The sequence below is a fragment of the Talpa occidentalis genome, unplaced genomic scaffold (assembly GCF_014898055.3).
Source record: "Talpa occidentalis isolate TD23 unplaced genomic scaffold, MPIMG_talOcc4v2.1 talOcc4.2, whole genome shotgun sequence".
Taxonomy (NCBI): domain Eukaryota; kingdom Metazoa; phylum Chordata; class Mammalia; order Eulipotyphla; family Talpidae; genus Talpa; species Talpa occidentalis.
Window position 1 is genome coordinate 66245172 of NW_023602073.1, and position 26126 is coordinate 66271297.

General features: G+C 36.1%; 1 protein-coding gene across 3 annotated transcripts in view; it reads right to left on the reverse strand.

The window, feature by feature from the left end:
• Positions 1 to 26126, reverse strand: part of SUPT3H (SPT3 homolog, SAGA and STAGA complex component) — a 426450-nt gene that overhangs the window by 86317 nt on the left and 314007 nt on the right. For all 3 annotated transcript variants that reach the window (XM_054698841.1, XM_054698842.1, XM_037519827.2), the window contains 4 exons: positions 13770 to 13845; positions 8766 to 8878; positions 7890 to 7997; positions 3755 to 3922 (listed from right to left, as the gene is read on the reverse strand). In XM_054698841.1, coding sequence (XP_054554816.1) covers positions 3755 to 3922; positions 7890 to 7997; positions 8766 to 8878; positions 13770 to 13845 — 465 coding nt within the window. The remainder of the gene's footprint in view (positions 1 to 3754; positions 3923 to 7889; positions 7998 to 8765; positions 8879 to 13769; positions 13846 to 26126) is intronic.

Sequence of the window (26126 nt, forward strand, 5' to 3'; positions counted from 1 at the left end):
TATCACTAATACTTGTTACTCACTGTCCTCAAAGACTGATACATAGTTTGACTAGCCAGACAAGTATTCTCTTTCTCACCATTTTGTATATATAGTTTTCCCATAGTTTCACTCTTACAGAGGACTTCTTTTCAGATGAAGATGGACCATTCCTTGGCAAAAGGTTATAGCAGGTACTATATTGAATTTTCTCACTTCAAGTTTAATTGCTATGGTAATTGTTAAAGGTGTAGTTTTCTGTAACTAGAAAAAGCTATTCTTTAACAAAGGAAATTAAAACTAGAAAAGGAATTCAAAAGAAAGTAAGAGATAATTACTGGATTCAAGGGTTAAGACATGATTAAATTTAGAAGAAATGCAAGATATCATCCGTTCTAAACTTTCCTAACTTCTCCCTCATTTTTTAAAAGATTTATTTATTTATGCATGTAAGAACTGGGGTGCAGGCCAGAGGTATGGGAGGTGAGAGGATTCACCAGTTAGACTGGGGAACAGAACAGGCAGACTGATTGAAATACACTGCTGAGGGGAGCAGAGGGCGAGACAGGTGAGGTCTGTTGAGCCATGTGGGTAGCTCTCTGGCCAGACGGGGGATCAAACTCGTGCTGCAGAGGCTATGGATAGGGCCTCCCCGGTGGCACAGCGGTTGAGAGCTGGGCTGCGAAGCTGCCTGCAGCCTCTGCAGCACCGGTTCGATCCCCGGCCGCCGGGCAAGGGTCCCACATGGCGCGCCGACCTCTCCTGCCGTGCCAGCTGCTCCCCTCAGCAGTGTATTTCGTCAGTCTGCCTGTTCTGCTCCCTGTTCTGGCTCTAGTTAATTCTCTCACCCTACCATGCTTCTGACTGTACCCAGTGCTTGTATACATAAATAAATAAATCTTTAAAAAAAAATAAAGTATTTAAAAAAAAAAAGAGGCTATGGATAGCTTCACAGTGCTGTGCTTAGCTCCTTGTGCCACAGAGATGGGGCCTCCCTGGTGGCACAGGTGTTAAAGTCTCAGCACCATTTTCAAGCTATTGCCAGCCACTGTGGCCTCAGTTCCATCACTGGGCAGAGAGTTAACCCACATAGTGCAGCAGACCTCTCCCGTCCTGCCCGCTGCTCCCCTCAGCAGCATATTTCAGTAGATGGACTATTCTGCTCCCCACTCTATTTCTGGTGAATCCCCTCACCCCCCTGCACCTCTGGCCTATATTCTAGTTCTTGTATGTATAAGTAAAATAAAAATAAATCTTTAAAAAAAAGAGCAGAGAGTGAAGACAAGGGATGCACCCAAAATTATAATGATCATTTCAAAATATGGTTACACATGAAGCTTCTTCACTTCTGGTACATATAGCTAGTATATAATGGGATTATTCTATGTAGAATGAATTGTATCATAATATCACCATTCCTAAAGTTTACAGTGAGTACAAACAAAAATACCTAAATGCCCCCAAACAGATGACTGGATCAAGAAGATGTGGTATATACATACTATGGAATACTACTCAACAATCAAGAAAGATAAACTTATGACACTCACAGTAACATGAATGGAGCTGAAGGGATTATGCTCATGAAATAAGTCAGAAGGAAAAAGAAAGTATCAGGTGATGGTTTTACTTATAGGAGAAACATAGGGAATACATACAAGGGATCAGAAAAAAAAAGACAAAACTATCAGTCAAACTATAAATTGGAGACATTCATCAGTGAAGGGGGAGGGAAAAGGATCAAAATGGGAGGGAAGATCACAAGAGTCTATGGTGATGGCTCATGGGTATCTTGATGGTGGTAATTTTATGGGGACTACAACTGAGGAGAAATCAAACATTGTGCAAAAATGAATAATGATGTAAAAGTATATAAATTAAAAAATACAGCAAGACCTGGACTATAGAAAGATGCTGATGACTATGTAGAGAAATAATTAAAACCTTTGTAGTGGGACACTATTAATTCTGATTCCACAAAATTTGAATTTAGGAAAATTTAGATGTGGATCAGGCTAGCACTTTATTCAAGAAGGCTCTGTTACAAAATAACTCTAGTTTAATAACTTCAAAAATATGGAGAGAAATGTTTAATATACAAGAGCAAAAAGTTTCAAGAATTTCCAAACTTATGAACACTTATTATAGGTATACACAATTACCAGGTTAATTAAAACTCCTTCTTATATAATTTGTATAGCAGGTCCACTAAAAAGGTCTATTTTTTTTTTTTAAGATTTATTTTATTTATATAAGAACCAGGGTACAGGCCAGATGTGTGGGAGTGTAAGAGAATTCACCAGAGACAGAGCCGGGAACAGAACAGGCAGACTGATGAAATACACTGCTGAGGGGAGCAGCGGGTGGACAGGAGAGGTCTGCTCGCCATGTGGGTGGCTCCAAGGATGGCAGGGATCAAACCGGCACTGCAGAGGCTGCGGACAGCTTCACAGTGCTGCACTCAACTGCCTGCACCACTGGGGAGGCCCTGAAAAGGTCTTTCAAATAACATTTTGTTGTTCTAATCTAGTTACTGAATGAACTGGAGAGCACCATACTGAAATTCTTTAAAACAACTTTATAATCAGAAGTTCCTTATAGTTCAGATTTTCCCCTAATGAGTAAGCAGTGAATTCAGTCACCTTGTAAATCAAAGTGGAAACCAAAAACAAGGCTGAAATTTAAATTTGTTTGCTATCAATTACAAAATTATATCTTAGCATGGTTTTACTATTTATAATGGCAAATGGTTCCTCTGTACTAACCTGTAGCTAAAAATCAAACTCTGGACAAATTATTAAAAAAAACAATCCTGAAATCAATAGACACCAATTAAAATCAGGTGGCTACTGGAAGGGGGAGTGTCTATAGAAGAAATGAAAGGCTGTGGGTTAAGTTTCCTATTTTTTCTGTTGTAGTTCAACAAGCAGGTTTTAGGGAGAAAAACAGATTACATACATTGTTAAAATTCAACAAATATACTTAAGAATACATTTTACCTGCAAAAGAACAATAAACTATAAAACTATACATAACAAATGGTTTTGTCACAAAATGTACATATATCTGTCATTTACTTCACAATGTGTCAAAAATAATGAACCAATAGATGGAGGAACAATTAGATGTACAGCTATAGTAAATGTCAATATAATAAATATAGTGAAATCTTAGGTGTAGAATCTGGATGCTCAGTATACGATGTTCACGCTTCACTTCCTTATATGCTTGAAAACTTTTATAGTAAATGTATCAATGTATTATTTATGTATTGTAGTAAAATCAATGTATTATTTTATTCAGAAGTAAACTGGTTAAAAAGTTGAGAAGGGCCTCCCTGGTGGTGCAGGATCTAAGACACAACCTATGAAGCTATCCGCAGCCACTGCAGAGGTCAATCCCCAGACAGGGAACTACCCACATGGTGCAGCAGACCTCTCCCGACTCGCCCGCTGTTCCCCTCAGCAGTGTATTTCAGTCAATCTGCCTGTTCTGTTCCCCACTCTGTCTCTGGTGAATCATCTCACCCCCACACCTCTGGCCTGTACCCTAGTTCTTATATGAATAAATAAATAAATATTTAAAAAAATAATTTAAAATTAAATTAAAAAATAAATTAAAATTAAAAGTTGAGAAGTCATTAAGTATAATTAAGTGTAAATTGGCTGCTTCTAAAAATTTGGATTATGAAAAAAAACAGCACATTTTCCATATCTGAGAAGAACTCATAAAGATCATCTTCATTCCACACCAGAAATATATACAGCCTACTAACCTTTTTCCTTTTCCTCTGCTTGGTTTTAGCTGAGTCTTGTCCAGTACTCCCATTCCCGAGGGATGCTGATATGATTTTCCCTGGATGCTGTAATCCAGATGTTGGAGCTGTCGGTGTAGGAGGTGGTGTGCTCTCAGGGGAGTCTGGGTATGACTTCATGCAAGATCCCTGCCCAAAAGAGATGTGGCTTTGAAGTCAAGTGATCAGAATTTCTAACCTAATATTAGATTCAGTTCAATAGTGCATGAATTTAATATTATTTGAAGCTTACAAATGCAAATATACAATTTATTCTTATTCAGTCCACAGAAATGGGAGACTCCTTCTTCGCCCTAAGGGTCAAATGTTTTGATTTTTAATCACTGAGATAAAAGCAGGATTCCTGGAATATAGTTTTTAAAATTTCTGCTGATTTTGTTAAATACAGACATTTATTTTTACTTGGAAGTTTTGTTGGCATTTCAGACTTTTATGACTCAAAATGAACCTGTAAACATTCCAAACAAATTGGATATCTTCCAGACTTTGTTCCTAAAATGATGATCATCCTTCTTCTAGTAACTCAAACTCAATGCCTTAGGATCACTGTACACAGATCCTTCTAGCTCTTCTCACACCTAGTTCCTTCCTTTCTTTTTTATCTTATCTATTTGTTTTTTTTGGCCTTGATTGCAATTTTTTTTTTCTCTTCTGTATGGAAGCACTTCAAATATTTGAAGACTCTTCTCTTCAAGGACAAACACTTCAACTTCCTTCAATCATTTACTGTAAGACATGTTTTTAGCTTCCTTCAAGGTCTGATTACTCACTCTTCTTTAGACATCCTTCACTGTGTCAATATCCAACAATTTCTTTATCAGTAATATCACAATAGTGGCTCCTAGAAATTTATAGGCAAATAAGTCCGTAAATATTTTTTACATATATTATTAATCTAATTTCCCTCATCCTGTCAACCATACTAACAATATTATTTACTGCCCTAATATTCTTTTTAATGTATTTTAAAAATTATACTCTACTTTGAAAATGGTTTGCTGAAATTCAGATATTGGTTTCAAGAATATTTCTTTGATCTGTTTCTCTAGAAACATTATCAAACAATGGAGAACGTTAATCTGGCATGAATTGTTCTTAGGAAAAACCAATATAACTCCTATAGATTATTGTGTTTTGTGCCTGAACTGTATATGAGGAAAAAATGTGGGCCTCCCCTGGTGGCGCAGGCAGTTGAGCACAGCGCTGTGAAGCTCTCTGCAGCCTCTGCAGCGCAGGTTTGATCCCAGCTGGCCAGTGGGGGTCCCACATGGTGTGGCAGACCTCTCCTGTCATGCCCACTGCTCCCCTCAGCAGTGAATTTCGTCAGTCTGCCTGTTCTGTTCCCTGCTCTGTCTCTGGTGAATCCTCTCATCCTCCTGCGCATCTGGCCTGTACCCAGTTCTTCTATAAATAAATTAATAAATCTTTATAAAAACGTAGAAAATTCACTTGATAATAATAAACTTGCTAAGCTAGTATGAGAAACTCAAGCTTAACTAGCTTAGTTTCTTATATGGCTCAAGAATAAGCGTCATTAAAATGGCATGCATTGTGTATTAGTTTCATGGTTTGAATTTCCAATTTTAATCTTCTACAGTGGCTCTATTTGGATCTTCTGAAAACACCCTTCTGGGGCCTCCCCTGGTGGCACAGCGGTTGAGCACTGGGTTGCGAAGCTGCCCACAGCCTCTGCAGCGCCGGTTCGTTCCCTGGCTGCTGGCAAGGGTCCCACAAAAAAAACAAAAACAATAAACAAAACAAACAAACAAACAAAAATCCTTCTGAACTCATCACACTTGAAGAAACCTTCAACTCTTCCTTAATAACTCTAAGAGTCCAAGGCCTTAATTTTCTAATCTAACTTCTTACTACCCTCCCCCCTCAATGAATCCTTGGCTTGAATATTTTAATCAGGGTTTTTTTTTTCTTGTACAATTATAATTATGCTGCCTCCGTTGCCTAGAGTATTCTCCCCACTTTTACCATTTCATCAAAGTCCTATCTTTCATTCACAAACAGTTTCTTCTCTGAAGTCTCCTTTGATTTTAATTAGGGAATTTTTTTAACCTCCAAATTTTGTCTATGCCACTCACTTGAAGTCAGTATACCCTGTCTTGAATTGCTTGTTTGCATGTTCATATATTTCCTTATTTGTTTGATGGATGTCCTGTCCCCTTGAACACAGATCACATCAGTCTCCAAAGTCCCCCTCTGTACCAATTTTGGTATAGTCCTTCAAGAAAACCCTTGATAGTGGTTGATGATTTGTAATGTCAATGAGTAAGACTCCCACTTTAGAGTGGTCATTTTCTTTGTGTTTTTTTTTCAGATATTAAAGGGTAGGGAGACTTCTATTCTCTGTGAATGTTCACCCTGACTACCAGTCACATAGAAGGAGGGGATTATGCCAGACCAGGGAGAAGCTTGAGGCGCATACTAACAGATTTAGTCAGGATGCTTTCTGATACTCCTGCTCCCACCTCCCAGAGAGCCCAGGAAATCCAGCACACATAGGCCATTTTTCTTAACTGCTGGGTAGCTGGGAACAGCTGCTGTGGTTGTTGAGCAGTTGCCCAGGGCCGTTTGGCCACCCTGGAGAATGCCAGTAAGGCAGGAATAAAGAGTATTCCCCGCCATGCAAGCAATCTCTTGGATGTTAAGGGAAAACTAGACTTGTTATGTTCTCTGTAAATTTCTTCAATTAGAAATGTTATAACAAATTTGTCTGATGTTAATGAAAAGCATACTTACACACATATTCATAAAGTGAACATGTACCAATGGCATCTTAAAAAGGTATTCTTTGACATCACAATTTGGGTTAGAACATAAAGGAAACAAAAAATGTTTAATCAAATGGGTAAGTTTCACAGTCTTTTAAAGCAGGCTGACTGATAATGATATATGATCTTTTCCCAAAATATAAAAAGAAGGATTTTTTATGGGTGTAAACATTTTAATTCCTACTTGTATTCTAAGTCAATCTGATTCTTCCAGGGGCATAAAAAGATGTCAAACTTTTTTAAACTTGTAATAAGATTCTATATAAGCATGTATGTTTGAATATTTTCTAAGTATCCCAGGGCAGAGCTACTTAAACCATAGGGTTCACAGATCCATCCCTTAGATCCACAGAATGATTTCAGAGGGTCTGTATTTCTAGAGAAAGGATTTATAGTTTTCATCAGATTTTCAAAGGGGTCTAAAAACGTACCTAAAAATGATTACAACTAATTTTTAGAAATTATATGCGCCACCATTTTGACCTACAGATACGAACAGGAAGTAGATATATATAATTAAGGAATAGAAGTAAGACAGGTCTTAGCATTTTCAGGTTATATATTTCACCCAACTTGATCTAAAGCTCACTTTGTAACTATACATGTAGATATCAACCTAACCTCCTTGGCTGCCTTTTCTATGGTTATTCAGTTGGATTATATGAACTTGTTGCTTATAAAAGTAATAAAGTTTAAATAGTAGCAAATTCATTCAATAGATAATACATTTCCAGCTTTTAGGCACATTCTGCTTATAGAGAATATTTGTTTAAATGCTAAAAGTGGTACACAATTACTACATCAAGCCTTTACAATTGACAAGTAGACTTTATAGTATCCATAGAGGGGATCCCAGCAACAGAGTCTGGATCAGAGAAGGATGAGATCTTCACATATATAAATGGGCCAAATTAAACACTGAGGATAAATGGAGTTTATTAGAAATATGAGGAGTTATTACATCAATAATACTAATCCTCTTATCTTTGAGGCACAAAGAAATAACTTTTCTCAATGTTATTCAATTACCAAAACCAGTTGTTCATCCCCCATGGAAATGAGAAGTGCTCTACAACCATACTTCTGTCCCTGATGGGCAAGGAAAACAACATAAAGCAAGGAAAAGTTGAATAATCATTGTATTTACTGGATTGTTAGGACGTGGCCCATAGTAGGTGCTCAACAAATACTTTTTGAAGTTCAATGTATTAAGATTCTTTGACAAAAGGATACATACATCTATATAACCTTTTCAAAAGAACTACCAGGTAAACACCAAACAAGACAGAATTGTCAAAGATTTTGTTACTTACCTCAGCAGAGTTGTGATACTGAATGAAGGTTGCAGAAATGGCATGACTGAAGGGGTCTCCTGCTTTGGTTACCATGTCCTGCTTCACAAGAAGAGCCAGATCCACCAACTAAAAGATCAGAGCCATGGAAATAAAGTCACATAGCTGGAAATAATCCTGAATGTCACTGAAGTGGCAAAACTACGAGCAATATATTCCAAACACTACTGATAATACTGTCTGCTTAAAAATCTGTACTGTGGATGTGAGAGTATAATTTAATTGACCGGTAAATGGATCTACCCAAGAATAACATTAAGTGTTATATTCTGACTTCTACAAAAGTAGTTGTCAAGTTTTATTTTATAATCACCATGATAGCAATCTTAAATACAGATTTCTGTGCTCTAAGTCCCAAGCTGCTAATTCAGTAGGTCTGTTCTGGAGTGAAGCCTAGGAATTTACATTTTAAACAAGAACAAAGGACATGTTGATGCTTGTGGTCTAAGTACCACACTTTGAGAAACTGTTAGAGGGCAGTGATTCCAGAATCAGATTTTGGTAAGGACTCCACAGGTGGTACATATCTAGAAAGGTATATAAACAAGGTAGATGGTACTTAGAATTCAATGTTGAGAAAAGGTAGGCAGGGATTCCATTTCTGGTTGGAATAAAGCAAAAAAAAAAAAAAAAAAAAAAATTCACTTTTACCTTAACACCCGCCAGGGATGAGGATACACAGAAACATGACCAAATTAAATTTCAGACAATGGTAAGATGGTCATTGGGAAAATTCATGGCTGTCTCATTGCTAGTAGAACAAGAACTGATATTGCACAAAGATAAAGGCGATAAGTCATGTATGTCTGGCCTGATATGACAGATTAGAATTCTTACCTGTGCTACAGTTTCATATGCTAAATATGCTAAAATTTCCATAGCGATGACATTGGGTTTGATCTCCATACTGCTGCAGTCCAACCAGTCTCGAAATTTGGAGGCTTTTTTTGCTAGCCATTAAAAAAGAAGTAGAGAAAATTTAATTTTTGAAGTCTTTTTATACTGCACATAATCACAAAATGAATTTTTTTAAGCTGCATGTGAAAAATACGTTTTTGAAGTCTGATTCACGTCTAGATTTTTTAGCCCTGAGAAATCCTTAATGCATTTATATCCTTTACTTATATGTATGCTACACACCATAGTGTACTAAAATCAATGAATGTTGAGCATTTCTCACACTGTGTCAGATTATCATTGCTATAGCTTATATTACAAGTTACATTGGATTTATTCTTGTAAGAAGAAAATTCTAAAAGAAGGAATCTGTGATGAGCAAAAGGAACATATAGAAATTGCATTTTAACATCTTTCCAAATGTGCCTATTAACCAGGATCTGTTCAAAGGTCATTAAGCTAAAAATAAATAAAATGAACTGATGCCTGGCTTGATCTAAGTCTGTGGTTACATTTTCCTGATTACAAAGGCATTCTAATTCTTAAGCCTGACTCTTAAAATTATTCGGACTGATTGCAGCCTGCCTTTGTATTATTCCCCTATTAAAATGTCACCTGGCCTTAACTATATTCCTCTCTGTGTTCAGCCCCGCTCCTTTCCATCCATGGAAAGCCCTCCCATCAAGTTTCTTCATTCTTATGAATCCTGTCTAATAAAGTCAAATGTGTATCTCCACACTCTCGTCTTTCATTCAACTTTTATACCATCAATCTCTTTTCATGCCTGCTTATAATTTCTCAAATTATATTATAAATTATTTGTATGTGAATACCATGCATGTTTTTCTGCATACCCAAGCAGTGCCAAACACACATGGAATTACCCATTAAATATCACTAAACTGTCACAGAGCTAAACAGATAAAGGGTTCCATTAGATATTACTAATTTAACTAGTAACCTAATGGGAAAAGATTGATATAGTGAAGATTTTATCATTTCTATAACATAATAATCTTTAAAATATTCACTGATTATTCTTTTGATTAATCTGGTCCCATAAGTCTATAAAACATGTAACAGTAACTCAAAAGTATGATTTTTTGATCCGTATAGATACAATCTTCATGGGTTCCATGTACAGAAGAGTTTTCTTTTAAATAAATCACAGCAGACATTAAGTCCTGCTATCATAGGGCATATCCAAAGCTGTCAACTGTGGCAGAATTATGATAATCCCCCTTAAAGCTATCTCCCTAAAGTAACCGATCTTCCAAATACTCTCTGACATGCAACATTCCATCTAGCTAGTAAGCTGCAATAGCTCACAAACACTTGTTTAACATCTGTGGAATACTTCTGAAGTAAAAGTCAACAGACAGAAATTTGGCAAGATCAATAAAATGTGCCTTATTCACTTCTCCCTTTGACAGACTGCTAGGAACACAGAAAGAGATATTTTGTGACTAAGCTCTAAACAATTTATTTTTAAAGTGGGGAGGGGGAAGGGAGAAAGATAGTTCTTAGTATCCCCTCATCTCCATTCACCTAAGCAACAAAATTAGCAGCTTCCTTACTAAATTGTAAAAACTGAGAAAGCAGGGAAGGGGCCACAGGCCCACCAGTGTATCCCCAGGACTGAAAACAGTGCCTGGCACTGGTAGACTCACAATATTTCTAAAAGAAATGAAAGAATGGCTAAATGGAACAAATGAATGAAAGACTTTTGAATAAAAGGATGAAGTCCAAGTTTTTCTATGTATCAAAAAAGATGTACAAATGGGCCACAAAACCTCTCATGTTATTACTATTCCAAAAACACATGAAATTCTCTGGCTAATTCCCTCCCTATCATCTGGAGAAAGGTTGCTAAGAGAAAGACCCTCCCAGGGTATTGTGGAGCTAGTTTCCATCAAGAAAAGAGGGGGTACCAGAATGAATGAGTTCTTTCTTTACCCCTCTTCTCAATAAAACAGGAAAAAGGATAATCCCAGCAATGGATCAACAATTTAAATAGAATTCTGAACAATAGTCAAAAGTTCCTAGGATTATCAGCTTCCTTACATAATTGGTTCTTTCAGCTGATACTAGAATTATAACATATTTACGTGGTAATTTCATATGGAAATTGAATATTAGTTAATTCTCATGCACTTTGAATCTTTACCAATGATCGTTAGCAAAATTCAAGTATGTCTCAAGATTCTATTCTCTACATAGCATTTCATTATTTTAAACTCATCCATTCTCATCATTCTTTCTATCCCTAATTCTTTCCTCAAGGCCTTCAGTAATGCTCATTTCACTCTGAAGAAATTCACCTACAACTTTAATCTCTTCAATATAATCACTGTTCTTAGGTTTAGTTGAAAATAACCTTTCTCAGAGGGCTTGGTTTTTGCCTGGAAACTTTTATGGTACAGATTCTGTCTTTTTTTCCTTCTGTACATGCTTGTCAGTCTGTTCATTTTCCAATATACCAGAGGATCTGAAGAACCAATCTTCATTCTGTTAGTTTCTCCCATGGGAAACAGAACAAGCAGACTGACAGCAGACTTCATACCAACAACAGAGGCAAAAAGACAATGGAATCACATTAGGCCAGCAACTATCAGTCTACAATTTCCCACTCTGCTATCATTTAAGTATGAGGGTAAAATAAAGCCATTTCCTAACCCCCAAAATAAATGCTTTAAGCACTTACAGAGTTTTGGAAAAACAAAACTAGGCCAAAAGGAATGTTTAAATGTTTATCAACTTAAAAAAATTAAGAATGTACATTTAAAAAAATGAATGATAGCAGCTAAAATAATTGAACTAGAATATATGACATGTATACAAATTGGCTGAGGAAAAGTGGAATAAGAAGATTCAGTCAATTCAAAAAGAAAAGGCAGGGAAAAATAAAACAAAACCAGTAAATTTAAAATACTAAATAAGACAGCATATATAACCCCAAATGTAAAAGTAATTATATTTATTTATTTAAATTAAGGTACACTGAAACCCTGACTGATCAAAAAAAAGAAAATCTAGGCATTTGTTTGCAAAAAACCCATATATAACAAAAGGTTGAAAGGATTGGAAAGAGATTTAATAAATTAAAACTTTGTGAATTAATACCAAACTTTAAAAGACTTTAAGAGAAATGATCTCATATAAATTATCTGGCTTATATAAATATAGTAACAAAAATTTGGTGAATTTGATCAGTGTACTGATTTTGCAACTTATTCTCACAGTTTATAAATTTATTTAAAAATGCAACTATAGTTCCAATTAGTGAATACTATGATCATATATTTAAGAAGACACGTATGACAGGATCATAATTCTTATGTCCCAGTAATTTATTAGAAGGAGAGGAATGAAAAGCACCTAACGCTTTGACCAGTGTGGGAATCAGTTTTGAATTTATTAACCCACTTGGACTAAGCATTCCCAACCACAGTATTTTTAGAATATAAAACAGATTCTCTCAATAAGATTTCATAATGAAGCACCTATAAGTACCACAGAAAGAAGTGTTTTTAAAGGTCCCAAATCCTTCCTTTTCAAAGAAAAAGATGAAGCATAATGCACTATTTATACTATGACTACATACATAAAAGTACTAGCTTTTTAATTGATTACAGTTTATTAAGTTAAAAAGAAAAAATCAAAAGTTATTAAAAATTGGATTTTGAAACAAAAGGTTAATTAAAGCACTTCAAGGACTACATGTTTCAGTCTGAAACAGCACTATTGCTCCTTTAAGCAAATTAAATTTAAAATATGATTTAAAAAATAGTTCAATAACACTAAATGTTACTTTATAAACTCAAGATTTATACTTGAATGCCATTTTTAAACCTAAAAATTACAATACAAAAACCTCTCATTTGCTTAAATTGCCATGATCTGAAGTGTCATTTACTTAATGCTTCACAGATGTATAATGCCAAATTGTTAGTCAGACTGCAAAGTATATTTAGTTTGGAAAAAAAAATCTTCCAAAACATGTTTTCCTATATTTTACTGACATTTACATGGGGCACTATTTGAAATGTGTCATTTATTTGCACTTCATGATCTATAAATGAAGCTCTCATCTCCCCCACCACCCAATCAAATATGCTGCTCTTGTGACCACATAATAGCTTTTTGTTTAAAGATGCCATTGTATCTATAATCCCTCAGACCAGGGTCATGTGCTACTTTGTCATATTTTTAACTGAACATTTCGTCACATTTACTCTTTGACCTTTACCCCTGGTGGCTTAGTCATCGCTGAACTGTTGCTGTAAAGATGTTTTGCTACAAGATCTAGCCCACTACTTATCACGAGCCATTATGTACTTTCAGTAAGCCTGTGTACTGTGGTGGAACACTACTAATTTTACCACTAGGTTATTAGTGCTACAAGAGCATAAAGTTCTAAATACAGCTAATATTGAATGCAGGCACAGCAGGATGTTACAGACAAAAATGGAAGAGACTATTGATATGTTCTTTTGTGACAACAGGAGTATGCATAACAAAATAGAAAGTGTGGTATTTGTTAATATTAGACACTTTCAAATGTCATGACTGTACTCTTAGAACCCATTACAGGTCAAGATCAATCAGCAATACTAGCATAATATGACTAAGAAACTAGAAAATAAATTAAGATGGGACAACTAAGAAAAATGCAGTTTTTCTGACTCAAAGTAATGTGAATCATTAACATGGCTCGCTGTATATTACTATCACCTTTTAAAAACTCTTAATACTTTTAATTGCAAGACAGTAGAGTGGGGTAAAATCTTATATAGGGTTTTATGCTATGTAGACATAATTTCTGTAACAGTGTTTATATATGTGTTAAAATACCAATTTTTAATGAAAAGAGATCATGTCATAATTTAGTATACATGTAACAGTAATCTCTTAAACCTAATGAAAAGTTAAATGATCACTTACAGAAACTTAATTGTCGACTTTCACAGAATTCTGCATATTGAGTTGAATCCATAATTCGAGTTTGTCTTTCTGCTCTCTAATATATAAAAGCAAAAAGACACAAAAAATTTTAAAAGCAAGTAATGTTATACAGGTTTCACAGCTAGAACTTAAAATTAAAATTCTGTTCTCCTTACCTTACTTTATTTATTTTTTAAAAAGATTTATTTATTTATTTATACAAGAACCAGGGTATAGGCCAGATGCACGGGAGGGTGAGAGAATTCACCAGAGACAGAGTGGGGAGCAGAACAGGCAGATGGATGAAATACACTGCTGAGGGTAGCAGCAGGTGCAACAGGAGAGGTCTGCCGCACCATGTGGGACCCTCGCCGGCAGGCCAGGATCAAACCAGTGCTGCAGAGTCTGCGGACAGCTTCACAGGGTGGCGGTCAACAGCCTATGCCACGAGGGGAGGCCCCTTACCTTACTTTAGGTGAACAGTTTGGTACTACAATAAATACCCATGATATACAAAATTATTAGAGGCAAACAGAAGGGTAAAAGCCTGTTTCTTTTTTTATATTAATTTTTTTTTATTTTTTACATCATTGTTCATTTTTAAACAATATTTGCTTCCCCCACCCCCTCAGATGTAGTCCCCATAGAGTTTACTTCACCAACGCACCATCACCTCAGTCCCCTAAGGGAACTCCTCCTCCCTCCTTCTCTCCCTCCTCCTCCCCTGCATTATGTCTCTGATTTACAATTGTCTATATTTGGTTTGTTGTGTTTTATACTGTTATTATTTTTTTACACTGATATCTTATTTGGTTCCCTTATAATCCTGCTATAAGTGAAACCATCTGATATTTTTCTTTTTCCTTCTGGCTTATTTTCTTCTAGCTCCATCCATGTTGCTGCAAATGGCATGAGTTTATCTTTTTTGATTGCTGAATAATATTCCATTGTGTATATGTGCCACATCTTCTTGATCCAGTCATCTATTTTTGGGCATTTGGGTTGTTTCCAGGTTTTACCTACTGGAAATAGTGCTGCAATAAACATAGGTGTACAGGTGTTCTATTGAATCAATGTTTTTGTGTCCTTTGAGTAGATCCCTAGAAGAATTGCTGGGTCGTATGGTAGCTCCATTTTTAGGAACCTCCAGACAGCTTTCCATAGTGGTTAGACCAGTTTGCACTCCCACCAGCAATGTAGAAGAGTTCCTTTTTCACCACATCCACGCCAACATTTGATGTTGATTGTTTTTTTAATATGTGCTATTCTTTCTGGTATAAGGTGGTATCTCAACGTGGTTTTAATATGAATTTCCCTGATTATAAGGGATGTTGAACACTTTTTCATATGCCTGTTGGCCATTTGCATTTCCTCTTTGGAGAAATGTCTTTTAAGTTCTTCTGCCCATTTCTTGACTGGATTGCTTATTTTGTTTTTGTTGAGTCATGTGAGTTCTTTGTATATCTTTGTGATCAGTCCCTTATCAGTTGACTGGTGTGCAAAGATTTTTTTCCCAATCAGTGGGGTGTTTCTCTGTTTGGGTTAATGCTTCCTTTGCTGTGCAGAAGCTTTTCAGTTTGATGTAATCCCAGCTGTTTATCTTTGCCTTCACTATCACTGCTTTGGGTTATGAGTCTTTAAAGATGTTATTGTGATGTATCTCTTATAGTGTTTTACCTATTTTTCTTATATATATTTTATGGTTTCAGGTCTTATGTCCAGTTCTTTTATTCATTTTGAGTTGATTTTTGTGCATGGTGAAAGGTAGTGGTCTAGTTTCATTTTTTTGCATGTGGTGGTCCAGTTTTCCCAGCACCATTTCTTGAACAAACTGTCCATGTTGCATCGCATATCCTTTGCTCCATTGTCAAAGATCAGTTGTCCATATAAGTGTGGTTTTATTTCTGGGCTCTCTATTTGGTTCCATTGGTCTGTGTGTCTGTTTTTGTTCCAGTACCAAACTGTTTTAATTATTATGGAAAAGCCTGTTTCTTTTGGAAATAAAGCTTAAAGCACCATTTCCCACTCTGTTGTCATTATAGTGAAAGAAAAACTAAAAGATCTCATGTCTTAAATTGTGCATTTCTAAATTTTCTTACCTGTAGGAAATTGAGAGGAGATAATCAATCAAATAGAAAAGCTGTTATAAACTATTATTGTTCATCTACCATAAAATAGGCATTTTTTTAATGCTAAAATAGGAGTCAATGAATAATCCATATTATTTCCCTTCAGTTAAAATATGGAGCCAGAGATAACAAGCCCATATTTTGAATTACAAAGAATATAAAGTAAAAGGTAAACACTACATAAATCCTTTAATCTGAGTCCAGGTATGATTCACATTTTGGTATAGTTTCATTCATGGGTTTTTGGATTCAGTATAGCAGATGTTTGCTGCTTCATTGTCCCACAAGAGGTAGGATAATTATAATTCACCCATAGTTTGGTGGGAAAGAATATGACCACTTCCGCTTCCTTGGCAAGGGAAACATTTTGAAATGAGACAGGCTGGTACTTGGAATGAGTTTCTGGCCAGTAAAGGGGAAAAAAAATCCCTGAGATTTTATTTTTTAGACTTTGGAAGGACATTCAGCAAGTTTTCTTTATCACAGTTGCTGAAGTACATAAATATCACTTTTAAGATCTATGGATACTTTATACTTTTAAAAACTGAAGTTACTATTTTTCATTTTGTTTGATTTGGGTGAGAAGTCAATTTAATTTCAATGCTGTATCAATTAATGGAATAAACAATGGACCGCTGGCCACAGTTCAATACAGAAAATATAGATGGGGTAGTGGGAGTTAAGGTAAAATTCACTAACTGTGGTGATTGCCTGTAAGACTGATGACTACTTCCCCCCTCTTCCTTTTCTCCTCTCTCTTCTTTCCTTCCTAATCTTCTTTACTCAGACTCACAAACACACACATGAGCTGACACCAACCCAATTTTCTTTTGATTATTTACCTCTAGGTTCAAATACCCTTTTTTTTTTTTAAAGATTTATTTATTTATACAAGCACTGGGTACAGTCAGAAGCGCGGGAGGGTGAGAGAATTCACCAGAGCCAGAGCAGGGAACAGAACAGGCAGACTAATGAAATACACTGAGGGGAGCAGCGAGCACAGCAGAAGAGGTCTGCGCACCATGTGGGACCCTTGCCAGTGGCCGGGGATCGAAACGGCGCTGCAGAGGCTGTGGGCAGCTTCTCAGCCCAGCGCTCAACTGCTGCGCCACCAGGGGAGGCCCTCAAATACTCTTTTTTAACAAGTATAAGTAAATTACATGCACACAGACACATATGTACACTATGTGTGTGTGTGTATCTACTTTTGTTATTGAATCTGAAAGATTATATTTCAATAGGGTATATTATTGGGTGAATTTTTACGTTAATTTTGTCCTTTTTAATATGTCTGACACGTGACTCAGTCAATGGTTACTAAAGGAAAACATGAAACAAGGAAGGGAGAATTTATGTGTTTGCACATAACAAATCAGTTATAAATGTGCTTATTTCAAAAAACCTCAAGCCTGACAACACTGTTATCGGGTATATATTATACATTTATATTATGTATATATGTATATATAACATACATGGAAATGCATAATGTGTATATCTATCTGTGACTAACTATAGAAGGAACCTCTCAGGTTTGAATTTCTAGCTCTGAGAAAATATATGGCAAATGTTACCTTAATTACAGTCAGTCCTTGGTTAGCTACACATTCTTACAGGTCCTCTCTGCTGTGCTCCGGTAAAGCAGCCTCATTAACTGAACACAAGATAGACAGAAAGGACTTATGGAAAAAAAAGTTTTTGATGAGATTCTTAATACTAATTGTTCTTCTACAAAGTTGAACAACTAAGAGTTAGCTTCTGGATATGTGCTTAGATTGCTGATGTATTTGCATTAAGTATTTGTGGAAATGAAAGTTAGAAAACTTATAAAGTTAAGGTTATGAGGGCTGCCAGCTTTAATTCAATGAGCTGTTCAGCTGGTTGGAAATATTCTGAATTGCAAGGTCCATCACCTAACTGCAATTCAAAGACCAAGGACTTTAAATTACAGGTAGCTTTATTCCTTTCAGACACCCTCTGCAGTGTCTATTTTCTTTTCTGCATTAAGTAGTTCAGTTTGATTTCAATTCTTCTAGCTTCCAAGCAGTCACGTGATCTCTGGAGTCCAAGAAATTGTTCCTAAAGCATTCCTAGGAAGCCATTAACTAAGTGCCTAGTACACAGCTAGCATTCAAAGCAAAGTAGTTGACTCAACTGCAAAGATTTATAAAGGCAGTAGAAAATCATGGCATATTAGAGCTAGAGGGTGGCTTAAATTTTGTCTTGTTTTTGGGTCAAAAAAGAAAGTTCTATATTTTGCTCATGGATAAATGTCTAGCTGTGTCCTGTCAGGGTCCCCTTGAGAGGCCAGAGTCAGCAGAACAATGGCTCTACTTACCTGTGAAGAGCCCTGTGTTGAGAGACAAAGAAACGATCCAAAAGTTCCAGGACCAAGCCTCTGCCTTGTTTGCAGGAAGAGGAAGAGGAGCTAACAGCCTGATTCTGTCCTCAAATCTAAAGAGGTACTTTTAGGATAAATGAGTTAAATAATCTGTCCCTACATCTTCCTCAACATAAATAGGTCTGTCTGAATTAGCTCTGTAAGATCAAGGAATTTCTTTGAAGTTATGAACAGTGTTTCTCCTTTATCAGTTAACTATTTGCTGGAAACCAATCTCTGATAGTTAACTGAACATATTTAAAATTAACTAGATGTCTTTATTCTTTGGTAAGAAAAAACCAATTTTATTATTTCTGTGCATGTAACTTCCCAATGTAAACTACGGTTAAAAGATTTGAGGTGGAGGGTTGGGGTGGTGATCAGAGAAAGCTGGATTGGCCATCTGGGTATGCGTCCTCAGTTTGGCTCTCAATAATCTCTTTAAATTTTCTCTTTTAAGCTAAAAAGAAGTTTCTCCAGAGGAAATGCAAATGGCCAACAGGCATATGAAAAAATGTTCAACATCATGTAATTAGGGAAATGCAAATCAAAACTACAATGAGATACCATCTTACACCAGTGAGAATGGCACATTTTAAAAAAAACTAGCAACAACAAATGTTGGCGAGGGTGTGGAGAAAAAGGAACTCTCTTACACTGCTGGTGGGAGTGCAAACTGGTCCAACCACTATGGAAAGCTGTGTGCAGATTCTTCAACCTGCTAAAAATGGAGATTTCATATGATCCAGCAATTCCACTCCTAGGTATTTACCCAAAGGACACAGAAACATTAATTCAAAAGGGCACCTGCACCCCTATGTTTATAGCAGCACTATTTACAATAGCTAAACTATGGAAACAACCCAAATGCCCCACAATAGATGACTGGATCAAGAAGATGTGGTACATATACACAATGGAATATTACTCAGCAATCAAAAAAGATAAACTCATGCAATTTGCAGCAACATGGATGGAGCTGGAAGGGATCATGCTCAGCAAAATAAGCCAAAAAGAAAAATACCAGATGGTCTCACTCACAGCAAGAAGTTATAAAACCTAAATAACAGACCAGGAAAAAGATTAATTATAATGAAGTAAAAATCAAAATCAACAAGCAACTATAAACCAGAGACACACTATGGGGTGGTGTGGGGGGAAGGGAGTAGGATCAAAACAAGTGGGGGTGGGAATTGTATTGGGACTATAACCGATGAAAATGCATACATTGTGCAAAAATGAAAAATGATGTAAAAAATATATAAAATTAAAATTAAAAAATGGGATAAAAGAGAATATATCCAAAGGCATTTTTAAATAGTGATGGGCTCATTTCCAGTTTTTCATGCTGAAATGTGGCACCTCCACTAGCATTCTTGAACCTTCCATAACTAGTGAGTCCAGGTCTGATATAGGACTTATTCTTATCATTATGTCCTTTTCTTGGACTTGGGTTAAATTTCTGTCCCTGTTAAGCATCCAGTATCCCACAAGACAGCATTATTAAACAAGTAAAGTATATGTAAAAAAAATTTTTTTTCTCTTTAATAAACTTTGAATTTACTTCAAAGCCGTGATTATTCCATCCACAAATTTAATCCTTCTCATTTCAAAGATAAGGAAATTGTGTTTCAGAAAGAAGTGTTTGGCCAAAGGTGACCAAGTTAGAACTGAAGCCTGAGGCTCCCAATTCTGGGCCAGTCTCTTTTCATTATAAAGCTGTTTCCAACCTGTAGTAATGTTTTGTACCCATATTCTCCTTTGGGATTCTTTAAATTCTACACATTGTCTTACTAAAACATTATAATCAAGTTAAAACTGTTCATGGGAAAATGAAGTTAGTGAAGCCTGGGTCAGCAAAGAAGGGATAGTCTAGAGCAGGTTATACAAATTATAATGTGTCTGACAGCACACATGTGTGTAGAAATACTGATTCCCCCAGACCTTTCAGATGTCACACAAAGCTGACACACATTAGAATCCCAAAGCTCGTATCTGCTGCAAGTTGACTTGCCCATTTACTTTGGTGTGACATAAAAATATTATCACTTTCTATGTATACCATGACTTGAAAAAAGTTGGAAAGCACTCATACTAGTTCTAATGTCCCTGAATATTACATGACAGTACATGTATGCTATTCACAAGGGTCAAGTAAACTCAACATGAAATCAGATGTGCTCATTGTGCTAATGTTTGTTTACTCCTCTCCTCTCTTTTCCCCTTGAATTGTTTCAAATGACTAAGAAAGGGAAAAATTAGGCCTGATAAAAAAAGTCAAATTATCCAGCATCTGATAATTTTATCACCTATCTTTACACTATCACCTAAATATTGGGAAAGATAGTAAATAACCTTCATGGACTATGAGTTCTTTAAAGATGATAACTATGTTTTGATTCTATAATCTGTGTCAGGCAATGCTTTGCTTGGATTTAGCTGGGCCTCAGTAAAGGCTGGCTTAGCTGAATGATGGAGCAGATAGTTAGATGGATTGAGGTAAAATTCATATAAATTCTTGTTAGCTGGTCTAAGGTAAGGAAATCTAAGATCTGTAATCAAATTGTACAAATTTCAGAGAGGGTAAGCAGTATTTTAAGCCAAAGACTCATAAAAATCAAAGAAAATAGCTAACTCTCTAGTAAGTCTGGGTTTCATTCTCTGTGTTGTCCTAATTCCACATTCCCTTCTGCATCTATTCAGATCAACCATTTCAATCTACACTGAAGTGCACACTGGCAGTCCTTTTCTATTGGTATATGAGAAGTCTTTGGAAAAAGATGCAAGGGGGAAAAAAATCATAAGTGGGGAAACAGCAGGATCAGAATAAGAGTGTTTACTCTTTCCATGGAGCAGCACAATGACATTTAAGATAAACAGTTTTAATAGCTCCATTTTATGGTTGCGGGCACTGAGAAGCTGCCTAGTAAAGAGGCAAAGCTACAAGTGAAGTTCGGGTCTTAAATGACCTGCTCAGAAGTATATCTGAATAATCAGAGTAGGTTAATCATAGCTTGTATCACACTGAACATTCTCAAATTACACAATACTTTCAGATCTCAGACTGCACATGACTATAAGGTCATCTTTGTATGTCATACTCATATCTGCAAGTACAGTTCATCTTCTGTTTAATCAATTCTAGTCCTTCCTTGGTTTCTTTGGGTGTCAACAGTACTCTTAAAGTCTCATAAAAAAACACTGCTAGATAGTCAGTGGCTTTTCTGAAATTGAACCACACTGGTCTTTCAATAAAGCAAAGTGCAACAACATGGAGAGAGGCATACATGGAAAAATGATTTTTCAAAGAATTATTCTGAAAAATTTCCCAATATCTAAGAGCATTTTAATATTTAATAGTAACTTTTTAAAGGTAAAGAAATAGTTATACTAATCACTCATCTCAGTATCAAGAAGTTACAGCTTTTCCTGGTTATTGCAAAACAAACTTAAAGGCAGAGTTCTATGCCAGATGTACTCATTTTCTGGTTCCTACCTAAATGAAAACAGGGCAACAAATACTTCTATAGATGTGGGACTTAGTATAATTTGTTTGCACAATAACTTGAACACAATAGATTCTTTTAAATTCATTTAAATTTTCAGTGAAATTTTTTTCTTTCACTTCATGTGAAATTGCTTGTATCTTAGAAAAATATGTTCAGCAATGACAGTCACCATTTGCCCTTGCATTTACCAGCTTAAGGTATGAGGCTGGATTACTTATACAGCCTAGGGTTTCATTTAAATTCTCCACATGCTTTCACTGAAGCGTATTTAAAGGTTATAGAAGCTATGTGCTGGCATATCTCTTGGCAGCTTCTAAAGACACAAGACATTTATCTTTCTTCAGCAACATAGAATCACAGATCATAACTTTTAAGCCAAGATAAAAGTTTATCCTTTCTCACTTCCACCTCAGATTTTTATACACACATATATATGTTTTGATTACTCTGAGGAATCTTACAATTGAAATCTCAAATTCTTTCTGCATGGGAAAGGCAAAGTGCCAGTGGTAATCTACGAAGTACCTCCTATTAGATAGGCATTGGTTGAATTTGAAAATTTCCAATGGAGCAGCTGGTGGCAACATCCAGCAGTGTGATATGAGAATTACGGAATGTTTATGCAAGTTCATGTATGTATATGGATACTAGCAGATCAGTAAAACCCATAGAAGAGAGCACTGAAGGTATTTAAAAAGAATTTTGTACTAAAAATAAGTAATTCTCAGCAAGCATTAGTGATTATGAAAATATACAAAGGAATATTTGTGATATTAGCTCACTACAGAGTTACTACAATTTTTTTTTTTATTTTACTAATTAATGTGAATATGGAAAGAAACTTAGAGACCATATGTCCAACACACTATAGATAAGGAAGCCATGGGCCAGAAAGGTAAAAGGGTCTAGAGCATCTCAGAGACAACCTGGTACCACAGTGAGTGTTTGTTCTGCTTGCAAGGTCAGTTTGTAATTTAGTAGATTCCCCTACTCAAGAGTCAAGTAAGTCTCCCTCAAAACATCTGGTAGATTTTCCCTGCCTTTACGCCCACTGCAAAGCTCATAATTTTGGGCCTGCAACAGATTCCCAGCAGCTTTCCTTCCAAATATTTTAACTCTCCCAACCCATCTGGGTACAACTACTTTAAGTAAAAACATAGAGAAAAGGCCTTCACACATAGCAAGACTTCATCATAGTAGGCCCTCCTCCATCCCCATGCTTTCATTCTTCTGCCTCATAAACTGAAACAAATGGCTCTCAGCTGATCACTGCATCAAATTCAAACTCAAATGCCTGGCTCCCAAATGCAGCCATCGCTTGGCCCATTCTGTGTAGGCAGGCATTGTTTTCACTAAAACCTAACATATTTATTCTTTGCTTTAGTCAGATCACACTTTGTCTCATCTGCATTGCTTTGCTGTTCCATTTTCCTTACTTATTACTGAGCTGCACCCCCCCACCCCCATCCACATGGTAGCTTAACTCCTTCCCTTACAACAAAGGAACTACCCCCTCTTAGGAAATTTTCCCTGAATATACCAGGTCAGATTGATTTCTTTCTTCAGAAACCTTTTTGTTCTACTACATAGTATCACACCTTTGCACTTCTTTATGTGTGTCTTCCCTCAGAGATTACAGCTATGTGAATATATTGTTAACTCTAAATAACAAGTTATGAACTAGAACGTATATACCTTGATCAGATTTATGCTTAAACACATGCACACACACAGAGAGTTGAGAATACTGGAAAAAAGTTTGCAAGCATATACATAGCTAAAAAGGTTTCTATTGGTGCTAATTTGTTCCCCCAAAATGACTTTTATAATACAATAATTTCATGTGTACAAGATATTAAGAATGTACTACAGTAATTATTGGAGACTTCCTAAGACTGTCTAGAGAATCTAGGAGAGCATCCACGGTATTTAAAAGGAATTTTGAACTAAAAATAAGTAATTATCACAAATATCAGTGATTAATAAAGAAGGAAATTTGTGATATTAGTTCACTATAGTTATTTCAAAATATTAAGTTTTTTAGACTTTGTTAATTAATGTGAATATGGGAGTTTTTCTTTTCTATATATTTTAAACTATCATAAATAAGCAAGAATGGCATATGAGTAAAATATTATTTTATTATTATTAAAATCACAATAGAAAATTTAAATTGTTTAATAGCCATTCAAAAATTTAAATCTGAATTTATTAAGCTAGCAGTAGGGAAAATTATGCACAATAAAATATTTCCTGTCCTGGGATAAATATATACTCTCAAAGAAAAGTATCATTTTTTTCATTAACCTGGTACTATATAACCAAATTCCATGTTCAGTTATAAATCTTCATGTAGTGTTAATGAATTAATTTTTACTAATACTTTCCTGAAGCCATAAACATGCTCTGTAATATCCAAGTTGGCAAATAATATAAAAGGCTATGTGAGTTTCTGCCAAACTAGTTCTTTAAAGTAACAGAAGATGGACTTTTTCCCCCTACTTTTCTGAAAAAGGATGCTCTCGCCCTTTTTTTTTGTGGTTTTTATTTGGCTATATATCCAAAAATGAACCATGATAGGTTAGTATATGTAAGCTCTTTAGGTATTCTGAAAAACATTCCTAAAAATTCTCATAGGTTTATGTAATAAATAGCCAGATGAGTTGACACAGCTTTTGAGTCTGCTAAAAACACAAGGATATAGTTTAGGGTATATACACTGCCTGGAAAATATGTCTATTAAACCACTCTGCACAAAATTTAGCTCACACTTTCTCTTCAACCTTGAAAGAGTTGAAGACCCTTTTTATTTAGCCAAGATCAAATTCTCAAGTAGTCCAACATGCATACTGAACAGAAGCTGCCTTCATGAATATGGTGGGAAACTCTGACACCTTTAAAATAAAATGCTGTGGGCCTCCCTGGTGGCACAAGGGGTTAAGCACCACACTATGAAGCAATCCGCAGCTTCTGCAGCACGAGTTCGATCCCTGGCCGGCCAGGGAGCAGCCCACATGGTGCAGCAGACCTCTCCTGACTTGCCTACTGCTCCTCTCAGCAGTGTGTTTTGGTCAGTCTGCCTGTTCTGCTCCCCACTCTGTCTCTGGTGAATCCTCTCACCCCCTGCATCTCTGGCCTGTGCCCCAACTCTTGTATGAATGAATAAGTAAATCTTTAAAAAAATAAAAAATAAAATGCTGTGAAGGGGGAAGCTTGTCAGTGTGCCATGATTGGAAATACCCTCTTCAAGGGGATATGGAACTGTGTACAGAACTAGGGAGGTCCTCCTCATCATCTCCCTCTGTTGTTACTATGTGATACATCTTTACAGTTTTTTTCAATAGCATTTTTTTCACATGTGAAAATGAATTTTTTTGTGTGTTAGATTAATTCATTAATTAATTCCATCAAAGCAAGTTGTTTCAATAGCTCTATCATTAAAATATATGTGGAATAAACTGCTTTTCATAATCACCTTCCACCTTCACTGCTACTACTTTGGTCCAAGCCATCATCACCATCTCTTCCAGGGATTACTGCAATAATCTCCTAGCGAGCATTCCACTTTTCATCCTTTACTACCTCCACCCCTGCTCGTGTATTTGCCACACAGGAGCCAGAGTGACATTTTAAAAGATGAAAATTAGATCATGCCATTTTTTGTTAAAAACCTACAAGTTTTGGGCCTCCCCTGGTGGCGCAGAGGTTGAGCCCTGGGCTGCGACCTCTGTAGCGCCGGTTTGTTCCCCGGCGCCAGCGAGGGTCCCACAAAAAACAAACAAACAAAAAAAAAAAAACAAAAAAAACCTACAAGTTTCTCATCACATGTAGAATAAAAGTCAAAATCCTCAGAATGACATATAAATCCTTATATAATCTGGTTCCCTATTGCCTGTTTCACCCCATCTCCTATCATTCTCCTCACTCCATTCCATTCCAGTCACACTGGCTATTTTGATGTTTCTTGAAAATAACAAACACATTCCCACCTCAGGGTATTTGCATTCGCTATACCTATGTCCAGATTATCTTAACCCAACATCATTGTTGGGCTTGCTCCCTTTCTTCTTTCAGGTCTTTGTTCAAGAGTTATTACCTTATCAGAGAAGTTGTTTATGATGACTTAATATAAGATAGTAGTTTGTCCTCCCACATCATTTTCTATCCATTATCCTGTTTCATTTTTTATAGCTCTCACTACCACCTACCATAATAATATATTTGCTTGTTTGTTGTCTATTTTTCCCCAACTAGAATGTAAGCTTTCGGATGTATGGATTATGTTAACTGTAACAACTGCTAAATCCCCAGAGTCTACAGAATTTAACACATAATAGGT